This window comes from Helicoverpa armigera, chromosome 10, assembly GCF_030705265.1.
Source record: "Helicoverpa armigera isolate CAAS_96S chromosome 10, ASM3070526v1, whole genome shotgun sequence".
In the NCBI taxonomy this organism is placed as follows: domain Eukaryota; kingdom Metazoa; phylum Arthropoda; class Insecta; order Lepidoptera; family Noctuidae; genus Helicoverpa; species Helicoverpa armigera.
This window is the reverse complement of record NC_087129.1, coordinates 6,384,322-6,406,501: the sequence shown is the minus strand read 5'-3', so window position 1 is coordinate 6,406,501 and position 22,180 is coordinate 6,384,322. Positions and strand designations below refer to the sequence as shown.

Here is a 22,180-nt window from a genome sequence, read left to right as displayed (position 1 = left end):
AGGCTCATGATAAATCCTTCTTCATTGGTCCTATAATCACATCATCGATGCGATGCGATGGTTAGCGATTCATTCAACATTGCAGAGCTACTGTCCTAGGTTGTCGTAGGTTCGACTCCGTAGGAAATACAACTGGAATAAGACTTAGGTATATCATCGGAACTAGATCTAAGCATGTAGTTCAGTAATTCATCCTTTTTTCTTAAAATTACATCTTTAGTCTAAAGTATCTTTACCTTACAATGAATTTTAGCTAAACTAAAAAATTGTCTAGAAGATAAAAAAATCCTGAACATTTGTTGGTATCGCGTAACCTAGGAAATATCGACTGAATCTAGTATAATATTTAAATGTTGTCTCGTAGAATATCCTTAATTGCAGAGCATTGAAGCAATAATTCTACGCGAAGAATAGATATAACATGGATTATGACTTATCACGAATAGATTACACGATATGTGGCATCACATATCCGGACACACTGAAAATATTACCTCCTTCTGGACAAAAACTTGAACAAAAGGTACGTTTGTTACCAGTTTTTCAAGGTCGCAAAGAATACGACGTTCTAATTTTGTTGAAGAGTACAGATGATCATCTTTATCAGTAAAGTTCGAATGTCTTGAAAACAAAACCTATAGAACATACCAACCAAGTCCATAGTCGCTTCTACTGCGTCCTCCATTGAAAGCTCACTTGATACTACAGGTGAAATTAGAATAGTTCTTAATTAGTTTGCAGTTGGTGATAAAAATGGAGTCTTGCAATGTTTGAGCATAAAAGATGAAGAGCCTGTAGTTCAATTCAAAACATTACCGGGCAAACCAATAACGTCTGTCCAACTAGCAAGTAGTTTGGGTAAGTCAAATTCTTCAGTAGAGATCGAGAAAGTCTACTTTATATCCGAATTCACGGAGTAGTTCTCACGCGGGTGAAGCTGCTGAAAGAATCTAGTAAAATAAATATAATGATATGGACTATAAGCACATGACGATTACCTAATCATATAAATAGGTGTTTAACGGTTTTTTTCTTGTTTGTATACCTACATCTCTGGTCTTTTATAATACTAGCCTGGTATTTGTATAAAACCTATGTCTTTATTGTAGGAACACAAGCAGATAAGATATTCACAGCTTCAGGTAATGAAGTCAAAGGATATACAAGAAAAGGAAAGGTGTTCCTCAGCATCGAAACTTCTCTCACGGAAACAATCACTTCAATGCAAGTTATTTTCTTATCAATTATTCAAATCTGTTAAATGCTACCACGTAGATACCTTTCTGGAGGTAATAAATATCTACTTTTTTAGTTCTTCTATCACATCTACTTTTCAGGTGCATTATTGGAAGTGATTTGATATTATGCAGCGGTCGAACGGTTACTTACTATAGAGATCTTCGGGAGTATCATTCATATATTTGTGACGACAGAGTTCTCGACATTGCAGCATTTGCGGTACCTAATGTCAGAATTATTTATTTGATTGCTTATCGTAATAAAAGTCTCACCGGCTGAATTTTGCATAACTGTGATTACAGAACACGAGAATTCGACTGTTGGTTTTAATCGCTAACAAAGGAGCAATTCTCCTAGAAAATGGAAAACTTATATCTCGAACGGTAATTTCATCGGGTCCATCCCGATTAGCTGTTCCGCCTTCAACACATGCAACAGACATAGTTGCTTTCTACGGAGCTGGAGATGGGTCTATAGGCCTCATTTCTTATGAAGAGCAAGTGTCATTTATAACTATTGCTTACTTTGCCTTTGATGTAGATAAATACATGCCACTTATAATATGTACCAAGATATTTTTTTTTACAGATTTACACTATCAAGTAAATGTTTAGTGGAAGGAAGAGGATTGGGCTCGGTAGTATGTCTCGGCTGGTACTTCAATAATGGTAACTTCCATTTAAGTGTTGGTCGTCACGATGGCTCCATCCAGTTGTATCTCGTCGACATGGAGAATTTTGGTGAAAAACCACGTCTGAAGTACACTTATGTTTGTATTGGTTCATAGAACTTCAGTACCTAATATTTCAGTTTTATATTCTCAGAAAATCACCTCAGTCAAGCCATACATTTTCTTTTAGTTTTGCGGAGAACCTGTGACTTCGGTTACTGGCGGGTGCGTGGGCATCGATGAACCTGAATTACTCGTAGCAACTTTTTCGGGAAGAGTTTTTGCGCTAAGGTCCAGCCACTTAGTGACTGGGGCTAAGGTTCCACAAGACAACTTAGCAGCAAGACGAGGAAAACTTGAGTACGTTAATTAAAGGTCTTTTTAATGACCACTTCACGTTACAGCGCTGCGCCTAGTTAGTCACAAATTCTTCACATGTCATCGATTTTCCTATTTTTTACTCAAATAGGTAAATAATTGAATTCATTTTATATCTATCAGGGTAGAAGTTGCACGTTTAGAGAAGCAAACCGCAAATGAGAGGGAAAAATATCAAAGAAACACTCGGTCTCTGCACGCTGGGTTGTCCACACCACCGCTGCTGGATATTCAATATGAGGTCCATCCACAACTTTATAACTTATATTTGATGATTATTTATATTTTTTTGTCCCCTTATTTGGGATCTTTCCCAAAAATAATTATTTATGTATAAACTTAACAGTTGTTAGGAGCAACAAGCGATGGGTGGCAAGAGGTGAGAATTACATCTGCAGTTCCGTTGGATATGCTTTTTATTTATTGTAACACGAAGCTGGAAATGCAAACGGACACAGCAGCCGTTTTGAGTATCTGTTCGTCAAAGGTAATTTATTTGGTATCTTATTTAGTAGTCTGGCAGTTACATTCATTCATCTTTTATATTGTTTCTTAGGATAACGGATCCGATTTACTTGCTTCTGTAAGATGTCAAGCTGGAACGCGAAGAGTTTGGGTAAAAATGAGAGATATGCTAGATTGTTCTACGGAATCAAGATTTCAGGGAAAACGTGTCCTTATTTACGCGCTACCCGCAGGCGCACCGAGAGTAGCTCGGCTAGTTACCCTTAAATTACCAGCTCTACCTTATTATTCTGGCCATGAAGCATCTGACAAGGATCACGAAAAGGAAAGGTAAGGAAGTCATTATGTACGTTGTAAATTTTAAATAATGATGCCTACAAAATGCGATCCTGATCAAGAATCCTAAGACGACCCACTGACCAGATTTCTAGAAGATCAGTGTCCAGTATTTATTGTAGGTAGATGACCCCCTAAACATTTACAGAATTTGGTGTCAACTAGAAGTCTCAGGAAGCTTTTCTGTTGCTGAAATTACTTCTTGGCTTACGGAAGCTTTGCCTGGTGAACTCCCTAGGCCAGCGGCGAATGTAACATTTACCAGATCACACACTCTTCTAGAAACTGTTTTAATTTGTCAATATCAGTAAGTTAACTTTGAATAGTATCTAGGTATAGCTCAATATCTTAATCATATTTTGGGATTAATTCTTATTTGTTTCGGCTTTCGGCAGACGAGGGCTGGCAATTTTCAAATCTGACAATGTATCTACTATAGCAACAATTCGAAATATAATGTCGAACTGTTCGGTGGAGAAGAGCATTCGCGTGGAAATATCTTGCGGTAGGTACCTAAGCATGATAGAGAGAAGAAATAATATTTTAGACCCGATATCGGTACTATATAGGCTCTAATCATTTTAATTTCACATTTACAGACATTCCAGATTATTGTTGTATAAGGGCATTTAAAAATTTGGAAAATAAATTTAAGCAAGAGTATCAAAAGAACAAAGATCTTATTCTGAAAAATGCTATCAGGTGAGTTCCATTTGGTAGTTTCCCCGCAAAATTCTTCGGAGACACCACCTAACAAAGGTTGTGGTGGGCACACCTTTACCTACTCATTAAATTCATGAGGGAAGGAAAATGTTTAGTAGTAGGTAGTTACCATAGAAATCTAAAAAGTAGAAGTGCCAAGGAGGCATGTTTGTGTCCGAGCAATTAGCGCCCGGAACGCGCGTTCTAACAAATGTCTAGCGCTAGCTGATGAACGCTATGTGGAATAATTTTAATTTCGAATATGCTACTGGTCTCCGAGTAAAAAACCTACTTGTGGTATTGGTTATACCGTCAAGGGTTAGTCGCCCGAGTCTATGTAATGTAGGTAGGTACCTATGTAATGTTTCAAACGCGACTCCAATTCGACTGTTAGACTACAAAGTACATTAACTATTACGGCTACTTATGAATACTTAATAAAGATAAAAATAATGGCATTGGACTAGCAAGCGCAGCGCAGGACGTCCACCAACAAGGTGGACTGACGACCTTATAAAGGTCGCCGGAAGACGCTGGATGCAGGTCGCCTCCAACAGGTATCTGTGGACATCTAAGGGGGAGGCCTACGTTCAGCAGTGGACGTCCTATGGCTGAGATGATGATGATGATGAATGACATTGACTGATAACATTATAATTATGCATTACAGTATGTTGGATTTGGACAGTTCAATGAATGAGGAAGGCCCTATAATGTGTCAAGAATATGCTCGAGTATGGGATTCCAGGGAGAGTATCAATGAAAACCAATTCAATGAGCTCGTAGGTAAGACCTGTAAGAAATAGGACACAGCTCTTGTAAAAGCACATTTACCGTATAGAAATATTCGCTCGGTTTTAAACGCAATAACCGCGAACCTAAACAACTATCGATTTGTGCCTGGACTTCGTCAGTTTTTGATGCTGTTCAAATACGTAGGCTGAACGGCACATACTTAATTGTTTATGTCTTCACAGAGGCGGTTTTGCAGTGGTACTCGGATTTACGGGTATTAAGTCTACATGAGAACAACAGTAATGAAACTTCTAAATTACGAGCTGCTCTAACTGAATACCGACTGGATGACGTATACAAAATACTTTCTAGCAATTCTTCATCTTTACAAGAGTTCTAAATGTTGCATGGTGCCTTAAAATAGTCTTGTAAATTATCAAAGAAGTATATTTGTTTTGACATAAATATATTTAAGGTGTTTCATTTAACTACTGCCTTGTCTGTGTATGTATTCTTTCAAGTTCTAAATCATAATGGTAAAGGGCATGGGTATTATCGCCAATTGCCATTAGTTTTGTTATGTGGGTAGCCATTTCATTAATAGATTTTACTTGATCCGTCAAAAATTGAGATGTGACGAAATCTGCATAGTGAAAATCTTTGAGTTCCTCAGCTAGTTTAACTCCATTTTCTAAAAGCTGGAAAGAAACCCACTGACTAAGCCTTTCAATACTATAAATTGATATAAGAATAAACACCGAAAAAAAATCTTACCACAGTAATTTCTTTCTCCATACAAAGTCCTTGTTTAAATGCGTCAAGAAGTGTTAGATCCTTGTGCGGGGTTGGTGGTTCCAATCCAGATATCAAAGGTGTTCCCCCTCGCAATATCTGATAATTTATGAATTTCTGCATGTGATCTAATTCTTCTTTATACATTTTCATAAAAAATGCACCAGCACCAAACTGTGATTTCGAAGGATGAAGAAATGTCACAGCTATGTTTAGATAATCCTGCCCAGCTTGCTGCTCCGCCTTAATTTGTTTGTTCACTGATTCCTCAATTTTTGAGCTGTAGTTACTTTTGTAGTATGTGTTTTTTCTATTTAATAAAATTATAGGAAACTGTTTTCTACAAACATAAAATTCAAAAAGGAACACATTTTTTTTCGAAAACATCTGTTGAATTTCGATAGTTTATTAAACACTAGGGATTTTGGTCTGATACCTAGTAAATAAAAATACAAGACATTGACATTTCGCCCTACTCTAGTAGGCATTTACGCCCGGTTCAAAACGACGTACAAAACGCAAACGTAACGACTCGTCCAGCTAAAGCTTGGGACGCACTGCGATTAAACGCGCGTGGTTTATGAACAGCTAAAAACGCAACAACGCGCATCAATATGTACGCACTGCGACTAGCGTTTTGCCTACATTTGTTTAAATTTACCTCAGATCAAATTGAATAAAAACGGAATGCGATTAAGCGCCGTACATGCGTCTCCTGGGACACAAACACACCGCGGTAAAAACGTAACAAGTTGCAATTTATTTATCAGTCACTGAAAAAAATCAGTAATGAGTGCACAGTTTTGCTGGTTCAGACCTGTGGTTAAACGCGGGCGTTTAATCGCTGTGCGTGCTAAGCCTAACGGACGGAAGTTTTTGACATAAGCCTTGATTTTTTTATAAATTCATTCAGTAGGAGGGAGTGTCAGATTTTTTGTGACTAAAGCCAACCAATGATCCTTCCAGAGCCCTTTGCATGTTTTACAAATTTTTCACATGCCAATAACCTTCAAACAATGCTCTAACTAGAATTGACACAATCTCAACGATTTAGTGTCCCGATAATTAATTTGACATTGCTGGTGAGATGGATTGAGAAATGCCCATCTGCCTATTTCGATCAAATAGGTTTCCTCCGTCCCCAAATACCAAATCACGTTAAGGTCTATGCTATTCTGATATGGGCAGATGTCCAGTGTCCAGGATATCTGCAGTGTAGTGTTGGTTCAACATTACTCATTGGATATTTGACTGGACTGGGTTTTGAAGTATTAGACAAAGTGATTTTTAAAGAGACATAGTTTTGGCTTTGAATTTAAAAGAAATCAATTAATTTAACACACATTTATTGAAACTAATTATCACTAAAGTAGGTCCTAAAATATTATACACTATTCACACTTCTTAACGGTTGCATTATAATTAAACTTAATGTTTTTCTTACTGAAAAGGTTTTACTTTTGGAAAGGATAGTAATCAAGGCCAGAATTGTATTTGAATTTATGTGTGAATCGATTTACTTGTGTTTTTCCAACTTCAATCATTTTCTGGACTTCTTCTCTGTATGCCGGTGGCAGAAGTTCTTCTTCTAAAGTGCAATTGTTGTCACAAGTTTCTTCACTCTTAAAAATTCGTCGCCTTATCACATCCACGTCTCTGCTGTATTCTTCTTTCAAATCCCAGACTGCTTTGGTCGCAGTATCAATTTTGAAAACAAAATAATTGGCTTCCTTGTGAACTATACCATGAGCAGTAGTTTTGTAAGGCATAGGTCTGAAGCCCAGGTTATCTATATTCCTTATGATACCTCCTCGATCGAAAATTGCTTGAGAAATTCTTTTGAGAGTAGTTTTAAGTTCCGGTTTAGGCATCGCACGTAACATAAGAGCTAGCTCGTAGGTAGGCATGATAAATATATATTTTGGAATTCAGGAAATAAGAAGAAGCAGAGGTTATGTTGATGGAATTACAATGTTACAGTTACAGGTGACATTTGACAATTTCATTTGAGTTTGACATAAGGTGATGGGTGTTGAGTCTATGTGGTCTATGCCTCTAAACGGGAAAATGCTCTTTCTCAAGAAATTAAAAACTGCTTGAATTAATCTTGCACATTTTATTAGACCCTGAGTATTTATATTATCGTCTGCATCTCCATTCAGTCTTCGGTTTCATGAAAAATATCAAGAACTCGAAACGTTTTGAGCATACTGTAAATGACGCGAACGCAAACGCAAGAATTAAAAAAAAAATCGCACTAGGCAAATCAATCATGGCGACAGCGTGTGCTATGCTTTGGTGAATGAAATAGTAAATTGACAATATCGGAAGGAAATCTTTTCGCCTGATTCTAACCATGGGATCACATGCGAAATTTGTTTCCGATTACTGTAAAACTTGGGACAAATCCGGAAAGGAGCAATTGTAAGTTTAAAATTTCTATGTTATGAACCACGGTAGTGGTTTGTATTCTGCCTCTAGTCAGCCAGCCAGTTATGATGTGAATATTATCAACTCCTACCTATGTATTTAATTACATGCAATGGATTATGAATAGATCAGTAATAATACTATTGAATTCATACTGTACAAACATACACAACTTTTGTATTTCTTACTTATCTACAACATAACATTGAAAAATATGTGTTTGGCTTATTTCTCATCACTTGGTGATCTCTAATAGATGAATATCATATTACCGCTTAGTAAACTACTTGGATCTCATATTGAAAATCAATTGAATTGATTAAGTGTCACATGATCAAGAAGGCTATGGTAATTACACAGCTTTGTTAAAAACATGTCTGAAGTTGTGGTTATGGGTAACATTTATTGATTCTTGGTACATCTTCATAACAATGTATGGGTCGCTATTAAATGCAATTTAAGCAGGCAGCTAAAAAAATAAATTAATTTCAGTTAAACTCTTCACAATCAAATCACTATCGATTAAAATTATGGTACCTGTTGAATTTAGAGAAACATATCAGTTATTATGTTAAACTTGTTCTTCAGTATTTATTAATTATTACTGTCTTAGTTTAGTTGTAATAACAATTAAATGAAAAAGATGGGTCATGTTGATTAAATATTTACTTTCAGTGTGAAACATGTGACTCAATTTATCAAAGATGACGAAAGAAGTCCACTATTTACAAAGTCAGGTAAAGTTTCTGGATTATCTCAGACAATATATGACTTATTGCTCAGCGGTCTTCGAGGGAATCTTAAGAAAGAAGCTGTTCTCTCTGCCCTTAAGGAGATATCTGTAAGTTTAAAGGTTTTACCTCTATACCTATCGTGTGGTTTAAGTTTATGTTTTAATTAATGTTATTTAAGCATCTATTTTTGTAATACATGCTCACACAATGTAAAGTATACAAAAAATTGCTCAAATATAAGGTGAAATATTTTGCAGGTATTGCATGCAGATATCCCATCAATAATACTAGATGTAGTCAGTGTGCTGGATGCAGAGACCTGCACAGATGTGCAAAGTGAAGAGCGCGCTAATTTCTGCCACATTATTAGGGAATTAGAGCCATTCATATCAGATAAACTCCTAAAAGAGAGGTTGGAAATTGACACCCTACAAGATGCTGGCACTCTGAAAAATAAACTCTTTTATACTAAGTTTATAAAAATCAAGACTAAGTTGTAGTGAGTATTCTTGGTATATTTATGTATTTTCAATTTTGCTCAACCATTATTGTTACTTTCTAACATGTTATTGGATTTTCAGTTATAAACAACGTAAGTTTAATTTATTTAGGGAAGAAAGTGAAGGATACGCTAAGTTAATTGTTGAATTAAATCAGGAAATAATTGAGAAGACAGAATGGAAGAATTTATTAGAAATCATTCAGTCACTAATAGGTAAGCACAAGTGTTATTAAATTGTAGCATCATCATTATCATTAAATTAAACATATACCAATAACATTTCAATAATAATTTCAGGTTGTTTCAACTTGGACCCCAACAGGGCACTAGATATAATTTTAGAATCTTTTGAGGCAAGAACACATTCAGATCAATTATTTATACCACTAATAAAGAACTACATGGGTGACCCCCAAGTCATTTCTGAGGTTTTGGGCTTTAAGCTTGGAAACATGGAAGTACTTGAAAATTATAAAGAACCACCACCACTGATGACTGTAATAGCTTTGCTTTTGCAACATCAGGTCATATCTCTTGATGACATATATCCATGGGTACGTATACATATATACATATTTGAGTACATAACATTTCTAATTTTTATTAGGAACATCTGTAATGATAATGTTTTCTCTCTGTATAGTTACGTCCTGATGACTCCATAATGGCCAAAGAAGCAGAAAAAGAATTGAAAACTGTACAGGACTACATTCGTAAATTAAGCATTGTGTCAACTAAGGGACCTCAACCCAATGGGCCAACAGAATATGTTGAAGCCACAGCTGATCCTCAGGTATGTTATGCTAAATAAATAAGTTGGCTGTTTATGCTAGAGAAGTGATGTTTATGTTTTTTTTCCTGTATTTACTAGGAATATTGGGGTAATCAGAAGTTGGTGCTATGTGAAGCTTTGCTAAAGGTGACTGCTTGGCGTGAATTCGCGGCCCTATCCGCTCGCTTGCCGACCAACATCATGCCTCAGCGTCCTGCCGTGGCCTTATGTAACATGCTTCACGCTCTCGTTGAGCCTATATACAGATCGTAAGTATCAATTTATCACCGTTTATAATAAGGTTTCTTTTTATGTAACATATTTTTCTTTGTTTTGTATTGAAATATTTACACAACTGTACAAATAGGTACTGAATTTCTGACTCGAGACTAAATAATTTATCCTACACAATGCGTGAACAAACAAGGAAAATTTTGCGCCTTATCAATAGCATTAAAATTTTAACCAGCATTATTTTGTCTATGTAATGTAGGTCAGAATTAGATGAATTTATATTATCTATTTCTCTTTCAGTAATTGTCGAGTTGCTCCAAAAATAATAGGCAAACCTATCCCACCTCTTAAGTCAAGCCTGGCACCCCCAGCTTGCAAGACATTCGAAGACATGAAAGAGACTGTCATTCCAGCTTTGATCCTGCTAGGACCATCTCTTCATTATGATCCTATTTTAATGTACAAAGTAAGTAAATTATATTTTGAAGTCATGTGAACATGATATATATTGAAAAGATAAGTATAATCGCCATTTTTCTTATTGTAGATAATTCGTATCCTAAGAACTGCGCGGTCTATGAAAGAGGATCCATTACATCATGAAGCGCTTACAGTTTTGGATGCCGCCATATTGCCAGCTTTGACTTTGATGGATGGTAACTGTTGTATGGCTGAAGAAGTCTATACCTTGTTGAAGTTATACCCGTATCAATGCAGGTAAGCTGTCTAACATGCGGATTCTCAATAATGTTTATTGGAACATTTATTAACTCTAAATTCACATTTCAAAAGGTATTGCCTATACTCACGCTGGAAAAACGAAGCTGCCGAAAGAATACCCTCTCTGATGCGTGTGCGGGGTAACTCCTTGCAGAGAATAAAGCACATAATGAAACGTGTTTCCAAAGAAAATATAAAACCTCAGGGTCGTCTGATTGGAAAACTGTCGCATGCTGCTCCTACTTTAATTTTTGACTATATGCTGCTACAGGTAAACAACAGTTTTATTTTGTACTTTTGCATTCCATTAAGTTGAAATATGAGCATTATTATATAGCGCTCATCAAATGCAGTTAGTATTTTTTTCTCCTACTTTAGAGGGTCAAAGGAGATTGGGCAAGAATGTATGAAGTCTGGTCCAAATGTCCACCACGAACGAGACCTATATAATTAAATAGTCCACTTAAATTAGAGTAACTTTTACTAAGAAAGTAAAAAAAAAAGCAATGCCAAAAAAAAGTTATAGCCAAAAATGTGTTCTTAATTTTCGGTCGTTTTTGTATGTTATCATTATAATTTTTTATTTTATTCCGCTTCCATTTCCGCATTTTATCTAAAACTAAGATGTGTAAGACATATTTGCATATAAACAGCCCATAATTTTGCCCGATGGATGTACGAATCACTAACCAATTGAGGCGCCAGAAGTGCTTAAATATACTCAGCGGTTCCTGGTTCCAGCGGTAACTGGTGGTGTCTTCTCTCTAATAATGAACAATTCTATTTTGTCAGAAGTTACAGAAAGTACGAAAATCGAACATCACGAAAAGTAATTGAAAAAATTAAATTGAAAAAATCGGTAAAATGTTGTATTTGATTTTGCTATAACTTTTTTCTGGCATTATATTTTTTTTTACTTTCATAACAAAAAATGTTCTACATTTAACGGGCTATCTAGCCATATAGGTCTCGTTCGTGGTGGACATTTGGACCGGAATCGCCCATTGTCCTTTATTTGACACAAGCTGTACTTACGAAACAGTATCCATATTTTTTCCCATTTGTGTGTATCAGATCCAAACATACGACAACCTGATCGGGCCGGTGGTGGAGTCGCTGAAGTACCTGACGTCGCTGTCGCTGGACGTGCTGGGCTACTGCCTGCTGGAGGCGCTGTGCGGGGGCCGCGCGGGCGGCGGCGCGGCGCACCCCGCGTGGCTGCAGGCGCTGGCGGCCTTCGCCGGCGCCGCCTTCAAGAAGCACAACATCGAGCTCACGGCCTTGCTGCAGTTCGTTGCTAACAGGCTTAAGGCGCAGCAGAGGTTTGTATTCTTGCAGGCTTTTATTTTTCTAATAAAAAAAAAATAGATAGCACAGAAAGTTGGAATATTCTTATATAAAGGTATAAGTAATAAAATAGAAGTAAATTCTTATATACCTTGTCGTCCAGTGAACGCGACGAAGAAAAAAATGCTTTTAATACAGTTCTCCAATTCTAGAAATATTGTAAGATTCGAAGCATTTGTTAGTTTGAAATAAGGATTGCATGTATATGAATTGTTTCAGTCAAGACCTGCTGATCCTCAAAGAGATTGTTCAGAAGATGGCCGGTATAGAGGCCGCTGAAGAAATGACACCCGAACAGTTGGAGGCAATGGCTGGAGGCGAACTCTTGAAAGGCGAGGTAATTAATTTAAAAAACAGTATCAAAATAATGCAGCTCAGTTTGGAACAAAAATATTATTATACACTTTTTTTCAGGCTGGATACTTTTCTCAAGTGAGGAACACGAAACGATCGTCAGCCAGATTAAAAGAAGCTATCGTCGGGAATAATTTGGACATTTCGTTGTGTATACTAGCTGCACAACAGCGTCATTGTTGTGTTTGGAAAGGTTTGTTCAAAAACCCTTGAGATTATGCATGACATATGTATAGAATTGTGAGTGCTAAATACTGTACTTTTCTTTTAACAGAATACGACGAAGACCTTTCCTCAAGTGGTGAGCCACCAGGGTCACAGCTAAAAGTTGTCGGCAGATTAGCCGATCAATGTCAAGATGCTTTAGTACAACTTGGTACCTTTTTGGCATCATCTCATGCCCCTGATGAATATGCCGCGAGATTACCGCCCCTGCAGGTACAACCTTTTTTTGCAAAAGCTTTTTTGTTACTTTTCATTTTGTGGCATTTGAATACTGTGTCATTTTATTATTCAAAATGTATTAACAATAACATTATTGTTCAGGAATTACTTCGAGATTATCATGTGGATGCAGATGTAGCATTTTTCCTGCACCGTCCTGTATTGGCTCAAAAAATTGCCGCCAGAGTTGAAGCTCTACGGAAACAATCAGATAGCAAGACGGAGTCTTCAGAGAAAAGTATTGAAAGATACACTCAGGCTGCACAGGAGGCACTAGAACCTATTGTTCTGTCCGTAACTCCTATATTACCCAATAAGGTTTGGGAGGATATTTCTCCCGAATTTTATGTGACATTTTGGTGAGTGACACAACTAGTCAGATTCAAGGCACGAGATTCAAGGAATCAGGATCGATAAACCTAAAATATGAAATAATTTTGTAGGTCACTGTCAATGTATGACCTTCGGGTTCCGGAGGAAAGTTACGATAGAGAAATCGGTCGTCTCAAAATTGCGGCGGCCAATGCAACCAAGGACTCGTCCCAAGGTACAAAGGGAAAGAAGGAACAGGAGCGATTCAACGCGCTTATTGACAAACTCCAGGTGCGGTTTTAATCCATTCCCTTTCACTTTGTATTTCTATTTGTGTGTTATGGTTTAACCATCAATGAGGGTCTTCTCAATTTTTTCTGCCACAGGGTGGCGCCACGTATGCGTCTGGTCCAAACAGCTGTCAAATAGTATGGAATTGTAGGGTCCGAACTTATTGTTTATTGAAATTCTGTTATATTGGAAGTGTTATTGATTTTATTATGGACTACGGTCAGAATAAGGTTTCCGAACTAAAAATTGAGAGAGAGGGTGCAAAAGTCACTGGTACTAAGGAAAAGCTTGTTGAAAAATTTGTTAACACAATATGATTTAGTTTTTTTTATTTACTCAACCGCAATAGTAAAACAATAATGCAGTGCTTTAATTATAAAATAAAAAAAAAAAAAACACTAAAATCGTTCACTATTCATAGTAAAGATAAGCACTTTGACAGTTACCTGGACCTGACGACTCGGTGCTGCCACCTCGTGGACGCCATTTTAGAAAACCCTCATTGAAACAGACGTCGTCAATAGTCTACTTCTTGTCGACCTTTTTGTTCACGGAATGTCGTTTGAATCGCTGTTCAGAAACCAATTCTGGGTATCAGTGTGTTGCGAGCGGAGCCTATGGGTGCTACGTATACTTGTGCTCGGAATTTACTTTCGGAAAGACATCGAGTATTACCAGAAATTATGTCAATGATGGAAAGAGTAAATAAAGAAAGTATGTATAGTGTGCTGATAGCAGACGAGTATATTGCCTCGCATCGCTTGTCCGCAGGAGGAGCGTCGGCGGCAGCAGGAGCACGTGCGGCGCGTGGTGGCGCGGCTGGCGCGGGAGTGCGGCGGCTGGTTCCCCGCGCGCGCCGCCAAGTCCGCCAAGAACGAGACCGTCACGCGCCTCATGCAGCTGTGCCTGTTCCCGCGCTGCGTGTTCACGGCGGCCGACGCGCTCTACTGCGCCGAGTTCGTGCACACCGTGCACTCGCTGCGGACGCCCAACTTCTCCACGCTGCTGTGCTACGATAGAGTGAGTGTACTTCGCGACGATTTCTTTAACGTCACAGGGGATTGCGCGAGTGGCTGAAACGAAACCGAGTCAAAGATCAAAGAAAGTTACCTACGGAACGATATCGACTTTTACGTCAGAAAAAAAAACATCATAAACATACCTACTTACATGTTGAAAATAAATTGACGATCTTTTTGTGTTTGTGCACCTTCATATCAACTTTACGTTTTATATGTATGGTCACTTTTGGCTAATATTGAACATTTGAGATTTAAGTTTTAAATAGTTCTAATGCCATCTTTGCATAAAAAGAAACCAACAAGGGAACAAAGAAACTATATATTATATTGAGCTTATGTTGCAGCTATTCTGCGATATCACATACTCGGTGATGTCATGCACGGAAGGCGAGGCGGCGCGGTACGGCACGTTCCTCTGCAAGGTATAGTAATATTAATACATATATCCCTCTACCCAGTCCATTAGCATCCCATCACAATAGCCCAAGTAGATTTATTCCATAGCAAGCAATAGTTTAGCGCAGATTGTCCTGGGGTACATTTCTGTAGTGTATACAGGGACAATCCTCGGGTTTTGTGTCACCATTTCAATAAAACATGTCTCAAAAGGGCTTCAGCGTCAGCGTGTTGGCTTCGGACCCACGTTCGCCTTCCAAAAATCCGGTACTCTCTGGTCCCATGGTCTGGTCGAGATATACAAAAATACTTTAAAAATGTTGTTATAAGTTCAATTAATTGATATGAAGTATTTATAATAGTAATGTGGTACATATATAACAAGGTGCTGGGCACGGCGATGCGCTGGCACGGCGACAAGGATACGTTCCACCGCGAGTGTGCTCACTACCCCGGCTTCGTCACCAAGTACCGCGTCTCCAACCAGTTCACTGAGGCCAATGATCACGTCGGATACGAGAATTATAGGTATGACTGTTTTTTTGGAAATTACATATAAATAATTGTAAGGTTTGATAGATTTTTGAGACTTTTTTCACAGTTAAATGAGACAACACAAGTTTAAGATATCTAGGTTTCTTTTTACGTATGTATGTATTAAAAAACTTCTAAAGACGTACACAATAATTGAAAATTGTATAAAAATATCACAAGTTTTAATTTTGCAGCCTGTTGGCTACCTACCAAATATTTAACTATGCAAAATAAAAAATGACAGGTTAAGGAAGTCAGATAGGCAGTCGCTCCTTGTAAAACACTACACAGCAGCATCTGGGTAGACTGGGTGCCGACCCTAACATAGTTGGAAAAACTCTAGGCAGATGATGATAATGACGAAATAAAAATGTCATTGTAATTTTTCACTTCTCTTGAAGTAATGATGTGTCATAATTGATTTTCAGACACGTTTGCCACAAGTGGCATTACAAGATCACTAAAGCCATGGTTGTATGTCTGGACTCGGGTGATTACGTGCAGATACGAAACGCACTTATTGTGCTTATAAGAGTCTTACCGCACTTCCCCGTGCTGGCCAAACTGGCTCAAATCATCGAACGAAAAATCGACAAAGTGAGTAATAACAGAAAATATTAATTTTTATATAACTTCCCTATGTGTGAATAAATAATATTGTATTTTATATTTACTTTCAGGTCAAAGAAGAGGAAAAGACGCAGCGGCAAGATCTATATGTGCTAGCAACGGGTTACAGTGGCCAGTTGCGGCATAAAGGACCTAACATGATGCGGGAAAGTGATTTTCATCAGGTAAGAATCACTTATGTTTGATTTAAAAGCTTCGAAGCGAATTGATCACAGCTATCTCTTTGTCTGACCAACGCCATTCAGTCATGTCTAGCTTAAATTTTCTGATATTGTTACGAGTCGAGCGGTATCGATTTATTAACTTTAAGGTTCAACAGATCAACCTTTTCTTTAAATTATCAAACCCCATAAGAAAGCTCGATAAATAATCTGTTACGTTAGAGAAGCAATCGTTACAATTTCATTTAGAAGCCATTATGAGTGTGTAGGTATTTTGTCACTTTGACTGAGTTGGACTTTTGTTGCTGACTTTTTTTTAACAATATTTACGTTGGGAAGAAAGGGTAACACTAGTGGTATGTCTGCGCCTTTCTCCTGACTGGTTTTGGGTTGGGGAAGTATTGTGGAAGGGTTTGAGGTGTTGTAGGTTTTTTGCTGACTATACCATAAGTAATCATCTGTAACTTTAGACTAGCAATAGTTGTTACAATTCTACTAAGAAGGCGTTATGTGTGTGTAGGTAGGTAGTTTGTTACTTTAACTGAGTTGGACTTTTGGTGCCTTTTTTGTGGTGGTCGCGTTGTGAATTAGGCAGGCAGTATATAATACAGAGCTAAGTGCGTGGTGCCGCAGGTGGGCGACAAGCACAAGCTGCCGAGCGCCGCGCCGCCCGCCGCCAAGGACGAGCCCGTCGCCGCCAAGCCCGACCAGGACACTGCCGCCTCGCCGCCGCAGCCACTCGGTAACTTATCTATATTATTAGTTGTTGTAAAAATACAGTCTGTGTTACTCGGGGATAGTCAAGCGACCCAAACAAAAGTGGAAGAATTTTTCCGTAGTTTCGGAGCCTACTCGTGTAAAACAATCAAACCTTTCCTCTTTATAATATTATTAATATTCGCTATCTGAAGCTCGTTAACGTATCATAAATGGAAAGTGACACAGGTGGGACTTTTTTTAATTAAAAAGTTTTTCTAAAATGGAATAGGATAATGTTTATATCGAAATTTATTAATAAAATATTCAGCAAAATTATGTTTTGTACTTTAGATGCTGAAAAAAAAGAGTCTAGGTCCAGTGACAGACGTCGAGAAGACCCTGAGCGGGAAAAGGAGTCAAAACGGGAGTCACGATCGTATGTATTGTTCTACTGTTAATTACGAATGAGAAAACAGTCAATAAAATTAAGTAAATTCAATTTAATAACTAATACATCATTTAATATTCTAGATCTCTTAAGGAAAGGGGCAAAGAAGAAATCAGAAGCAAAGATAGATCTCCACGGGAACGCTCTCATAGGGTAAGTTAATAACTGATCTGTATTGTCTCCCTGTAGGCTGCAAGCTATAGTGGATACGATAAAATGATGATCATTTTTTTGTATTAATAAAATACAATTTATTCAGGAGGAACGTTATCTGGAAACAATATCACCGCCACATGATCATCGCAGTGCTCCCGATGATATAGAACGAGGTAAACAAATAAATAAATTCAAGCACCTTACGTCACGATCACTTTGTATGACATAAATAAATGAACTGATCTTTTTTCAGATGTGAAACGTCGTAAAGTAGAGAACAGCGGCAATGGCAAGGTGAGTATTGTTGTAATAAACCGACCTTGCATCGCGCTCGCACCGGACTGAGGATTGGGCTGGACCGACCACGATGTGCCGCACGATCTACTAAAATCAAAAATAAAATCAGTGTTCATCAAGATCATCGGGACTATGTGAAATCCAGTGCAATATAGACTATAGACTTTTAAAGTGCCTATAAAATAATAATAATACATAAAAATCAATAATCTAAACAAATAAAAATAGAACCTGTGAAAAATTTACTTCGAATATAGTCATCTAAAATTTAAATCGCTGCATGAATAAGAAGAGGATTTTAGCGTCGTGTGAACTAGAGAAGACTGAATATTTTTTTGCAACTAAACAAGGAGTCTGCAACATAACAGAAGAAATACTTATCACTTATGGAATGCAAATTGTTAAGTTAACGGATTTACAATCAAAGTAATATAGTAACAACCTTACCTTCGTCTATGAAACTGGCGATCCTGCCAAGAAGAGGACCATTAATATCTATGAAAATTATGCGAGGAACAAAGGAGGGGAGTGCAAGATCCAAATCTTATAATTCATCAAGTGGAAGATAAAATTATAATAATAAAAATCTCAGTAAAAGTTCAAGATTTAGTGCTCTAAAATACAAAGTAAAATGCAAGATACAAATTAAAACCGAAGGAAAAAACATCGTGTGTATCGTAAGTCCACTCAGCCCAGTCCGATGAAATACGGTAAGGAATTATGTTCTAGAATTTCAGTCTAAAGGTCCTGTGAATAAAGAATATATTTTGAAACTGATAAAATTCTATAAAGAATGTTAATCAAAAATATCTCAAAACAAGGAAACTCTTGAAGACATTGCTGGTAGTTACCAAACAAGAAATTTGAATATGGAAGATATGCACAAAAACATCATGAAACAAGTAAAGAAATCATCGTAAACACTAAAAACTTTAAGGACTGTACATCACCTTTCCAAGTACAAGTTGAAACCAAGACAACAGTTCAATGGATAACATCTAATAAATGGATCATGATTACGCAGAACAATGAAGAATCTCACCAATTTAAAGATTTGAAGCAAAGAAGTTATAAACTTCTGTTGCTGCCAAACTGGACATAAATAAATAAAACGGAACATATTGAAAAGGATTAAGATCACGCTGGAGTCGCAGTGAAAGAGAGTGGAAGATTTCTTTATTCATAGTCCCTTTTGACTGACAATATTATTTTAGAAATTAATCATTATAATAAAGCTTTGTAAAGTAAATCGAAGTGCAGATTGTATTTTAGTACTCATTTTTGTCTACTGTGTCAAAAGTTAATATTAATTTTCTGCAAAAGCAGGGTAGCAAAGAGATAGAAGAACGTTCTCCAGAGAAGGAAAAACGAAAGGCCAAATTAAGGGGTGATGAACGCAAAGAACGTAAGATGAATCGCAAAAGGGTAAGTAACGCAAAAACTGCAATATAAAAATATACCTTTTCTAATTATTAAAGTTTGATCACATAGATATGCTCACCGACTATTACTTAATTTTTGTGCTGCTTGCAGATGAATCAAGTACCTATTTTTTACTGTTTTAGTCCACTCTGCTACGAATGCAAATTTTTTTTTCGAGACTTATATTCTTATATTATTATATTATTCTGCTAGCTTCTACTAAAATATTGATTATCTGACTCATTGAACTCACTGAGAAGACATTCAGAATTTATCAGAGGAACTATTACTAATGTTAATTTTGGGGAAGTGGGTGAAACTGCGGGCGAAAGCTAGTTTGTAATATTTTATTTAGCTAGATTTATTTACATTCCGTCTGCGGTTTCAGCCACTTGTTGAGGTAACTTCTTCTCGCAGCAAAAATAGCCTATATGTTATTCTGATGTATGTATTAGGCTCAATATACACAAACGTATAAGATAAAAATTTGAAATCTATCTATCTCTAAAAAGCTTTACGAAACGGTTCTACTTACTGACATATCAGATAAAAATGGTTTAAAAGATATGATATTATCTTGCAGGATAGAGCAGAGGAATCCGTGATTTTGGAGCAAAAACGGCGGCGTGATGAACAGAAAGGTACGTTGCTTTATAGACTTTTTTCATATTTAACACACCATTTTATGGGCAATATCGCATATCGATAGCTTAGTCAATATTGTCGTGATACAACTAGATACTAATAAACTGATGTTATTTTAGCAGTCATCAAAATGGGAAGCCATCAAAATGGTTCTCAAGAAGATCATCACTACGAGAAATACCATAAAAGGGTAAGACGTGTTTGTGTTGTGCATGGCAATTTTAAATTTAATCTTTGTTACGTATTAATGCAACAACACTACTAATCAGAATTCAAAACAACTTTTCAACATTCCTTCTAACTTATATTTTCATTAGTTTCACCACAATACCGCAACAGCTCATCAGGAGAAGGCACTAGTGTTAAGTTTCAGGCAACTGTTTTGCTAAGTGGAACTTACGAGAATAAAAAATCTTTTTTGGGAAAGTCGTTTGTAATCATGAGGGTTGTGGGCATGTCCTCAGTGCCCACTACAGTAGATCCGCCACTGGTGATCCATTACTATATGTGTCAATGTCATTTGTCTGTAAAGTCTCTATCATCACTGCAAACCCATTTTGGAGCTACGATAATACAGACAGATGCAGAGAGCTCCATGCATGTAATAACATTTAGTTATCAACTATCAACCCACTTCCAATAAAGTCTTGCACACCGTACGTATTTGGCCTAGAAGAAGGTGACTGACCCACCTTCGTTCATCTTTCCTTGCTCCGCGGTCGGTACAGACATGTGTAAAGATAGACCCAAAAGCGTGCGAGTGAAAAGTAAATAGATCAGGCGATTCTCTAATCCCATTCTTCATCTGTACGGGTAGTATCTGGATATAAATAATTGTGTATTCTGTATCCACAGGAGAAATCACCCTTCCGAGATCGTTCACACGAAGAACCAAGAGATAATAAACAATATCCTTTTTAAGTTTTAAAACACTTTTTGCTACAAATTTCATTTTACTAAGTACCTACTTAAGGTAAGTTTTTAAACCTAACTGCCGACTGGACATGCAGCAACTTCATGTATATTTAGTTGGCTGTAGAATCAACAAAAACTGATTTATGTTCCTTGAGGTAAGAACAGTAACTTTATTTTAAAATGAAGGACATAATGTGCATATAACTGTATTCAAATCTAATTATGAACACTAACTTCCGCCAGCGATATTTTTTTTTATCGTAAATTATTTTTTCTATAATTTTTGTCGTATTCTTTTCCGTTTGCAAAGGGTTTCATCCTTTTTTTATTATAATATTATACATTATTACATAAATTGGATTGCCTTAACACATGTTTACTAGACGATCGAATGAATCAAAAATAAGAAGATAAATACCGACGCAAACAAAAGGATTGAAGATGAGAATAAAATTGTGGTACGATTTCATTAAGAATAAAATGTTAAACAACTCCTTAGTTTTATTTAGACACAAAAAACTGTACATTATTATTTAAGCAAGGATCAACGCGTTTATATAAATATACAATGCGCTTAAACTAAAATTATTCATATCGGGGACATCTCAAGTCTGTAAAAAGTGAAGAAAAACTTTATTGAATCCAAAATTCAAGGTGCCCCTGGGGCAAGATTGATATCCAACTAAAATTCAATTACGATTGAAGCTTATGGGGCATCCCGCTAATATGAACTACTATTTTGTTTTTAAAGAACGTTTTTATCCTTTTCTGTGATTCAATAATGAATCCTATTATCTGCAAATGATTTACGACTACCTTATAGATAGACCAATGGCAAAGCAATGGAATTTCATTGGTCTTATATTAGGACCAGAATTGCCGCAAATGTTAAAACTGCTATTGAGAATCAAATTGTTATCCAAGTGTCACATTACATACGCAGAATCAAGCCCCTGTTATTGAGGAACCCTGATTCATGACTCCACTTAGGTAAGATGTCTACGTCAACGATATATCCGGATGGAATCAATCTACAGAATTTGTACTGGTAACTATAAGTTAACCTGCCACGAGTTATAGCTTCGTTGAATGAAAATGAATCTGAACAATACCTAGACAGGTACTAATGCTTATGAAGGGGACAGGTTCGTAGGAGACTAGTAACGTAAGAATGTACCTACCTGATACAGAACCTTAATTCGTTTTAAAGGTAAACGACGCGTCATACGTGAATAGGGCGCATGATATCAAGGCTGCAGTACAACATCCGAGATTTAGACACGGTTACTACCAAATAAGATGAAGAGACAACAGCCCTGTCAAAAAAAATTGCAAGCGGATCGTACGTTTATGGCGCGATAATAAACAATTGACAACTACTAGTTCAAACGACGACAC

The 22,180-nt window shown here is 36.9% G+C and overlaps 4 protein-coding genes across 8 annotated transcripts; 2 read left to right on the top strand and 2 right to left on the bottom strand.

The window, feature by feature from the left end:
* Window positions 1–11: 11 nt before the first annotated feature.
* LOC110372376 (Bardet-Biedl syndrome 7 protein homolog) lies at window positions 12–4,994 on the top strand. Of its 2 annotated transcripts, none has more exons than XM_021329015.3 (15): window positions 12–523; window positions 735–858; window positions 1,110–1,224; window positions 1,338–1,458; window positions 1,542–1,735; window positions 1,828–2,008; window positions 2,100–2,269; window positions 2,411–2,528; window positions 2,634–2,774; window positions 2,844–3,082; window positions 3,237–3,395; window positions 3,484–3,593; window positions 3,688–3,790; window positions 4,461–4,576; window positions 4,768–4,994. In XM_021329015.3, exons 1-15 carry the CDS (start codon window positions 422–424, stop codon window positions 4,923–4,925), a joined length of 2,151 nt encoding a protein of 716 aa, XP_021184690.3. In that variant the 5' UTR covers window positions 12–421; the 3' UTR covers window positions 4,926–4,994. The 2 variants fall into 2 exon arrangements, with proteins under 2 accessions (XP_021184690.3, XP_021184689.3); XM_021329014.3 differs by having other exon boundaries at window positions 1,338–1,467.
* Window positions 4,995–5,013: 19 nt separating this feature from the next.
* LOC110372377 (ferritin heavy chain) lies at window positions 5,014–6,508 on the bottom strand. Its single transcript, XM_021329016.3, has 2 exons — window positions 5,300–6,508; window positions 5,014–5,223 (listed from the first exon to the last, which is right to left on the bottom strand). The coding sequence occupies exons 1-2, from the start codon at window positions 5,702–5,704 to the stop codon at window positions 5,014–5,016; spliced, it is 615 nt and encodes a 204-aa protein (XP_021184691.3). The 5' UTR covers window positions 5,705–6,508.
* A 138-nt stretch (window positions 6,509–6,646) lies between these two features.
* On the bottom strand, window positions 6,647–7,313 carry LOC110372379 (small ribosomal subunit protein bS6m). The gene has a single exon (XM_021329017.3). The coding sequence runs from the start codon at window positions 7,222–7,224 to the stop codon at window positions 6,772–6,774; it is 453 nt and encodes a 150-aa protein (XP_021184692.1). The 5' UTR covers window positions 7,225–7,313; the 3' UTR covers window positions 6,647–6,771.
* A 172-nt stretch (window positions 7,314–7,485) lies between these two features.
* On the top strand, window positions 7,486–21,274 carry LOC110372380 (THO complex subunit 2). Of its 4 annotated transcripts, none has more exons than XM_064036663.1 (31): window positions 7,486–7,741; window positions 8,423–8,588; window positions 8,739–8,980; window positions 9,063–9,196; window positions 9,281–9,537; window positions 9,627–9,776; window positions 9,855–10,024; window positions 10,290–10,455; window positions 10,537–10,706; window positions 10,782–10,980; window positions 11,784–12,031; window positions 12,276–12,393; window positions 12,471–12,603; window positions 12,685–12,848; window positions 12,957–13,213; window positions 13,298–13,457; window positions 14,229–14,477; window positions 14,824–14,901; window positions 15,261–15,403; window positions 15,838–16,006; window positions 16,090–16,203; window positions 16,819–16,942; window positions 17,251–17,335; window positions 17,431–17,500; window positions 17,607–17,676; window positions 17,757–17,797; window positions 19,124–19,225; window positions 19,806–19,863; window positions 19,990–20,057; window positions 20,723–20,775; window positions 21,163–21,274. In XM_064036663.1, exons 1-31 carry the CDS (start codon window positions 7,674–7,676, stop codon window positions 21,194–21,196), a joined length of 4,260 nt encoding a protein of 1,419 aa, XP_063892733.1. In that variant the 5' UTR covers window positions 7,486–7,673; the 3' UTR covers window positions 21,197–21,274. The 4 variants fall into 4 exon arrangements, with proteins under 4 accessions (XP_063892733.1, XP_063892734.1, XP_063892730.1 ...); XM_064036664.1 differs by having other exon boundaries at window positions 7,487–7,741; window positions 16,834–16,942; window positions 19,987–20,057; XM_064036660.1 differs by having other exon boundaries at window positions 7,488–7,741; window positions 19,987–20,057.
* Window positions 21,275–22,180: the final 906 nt, after the last annotated feature.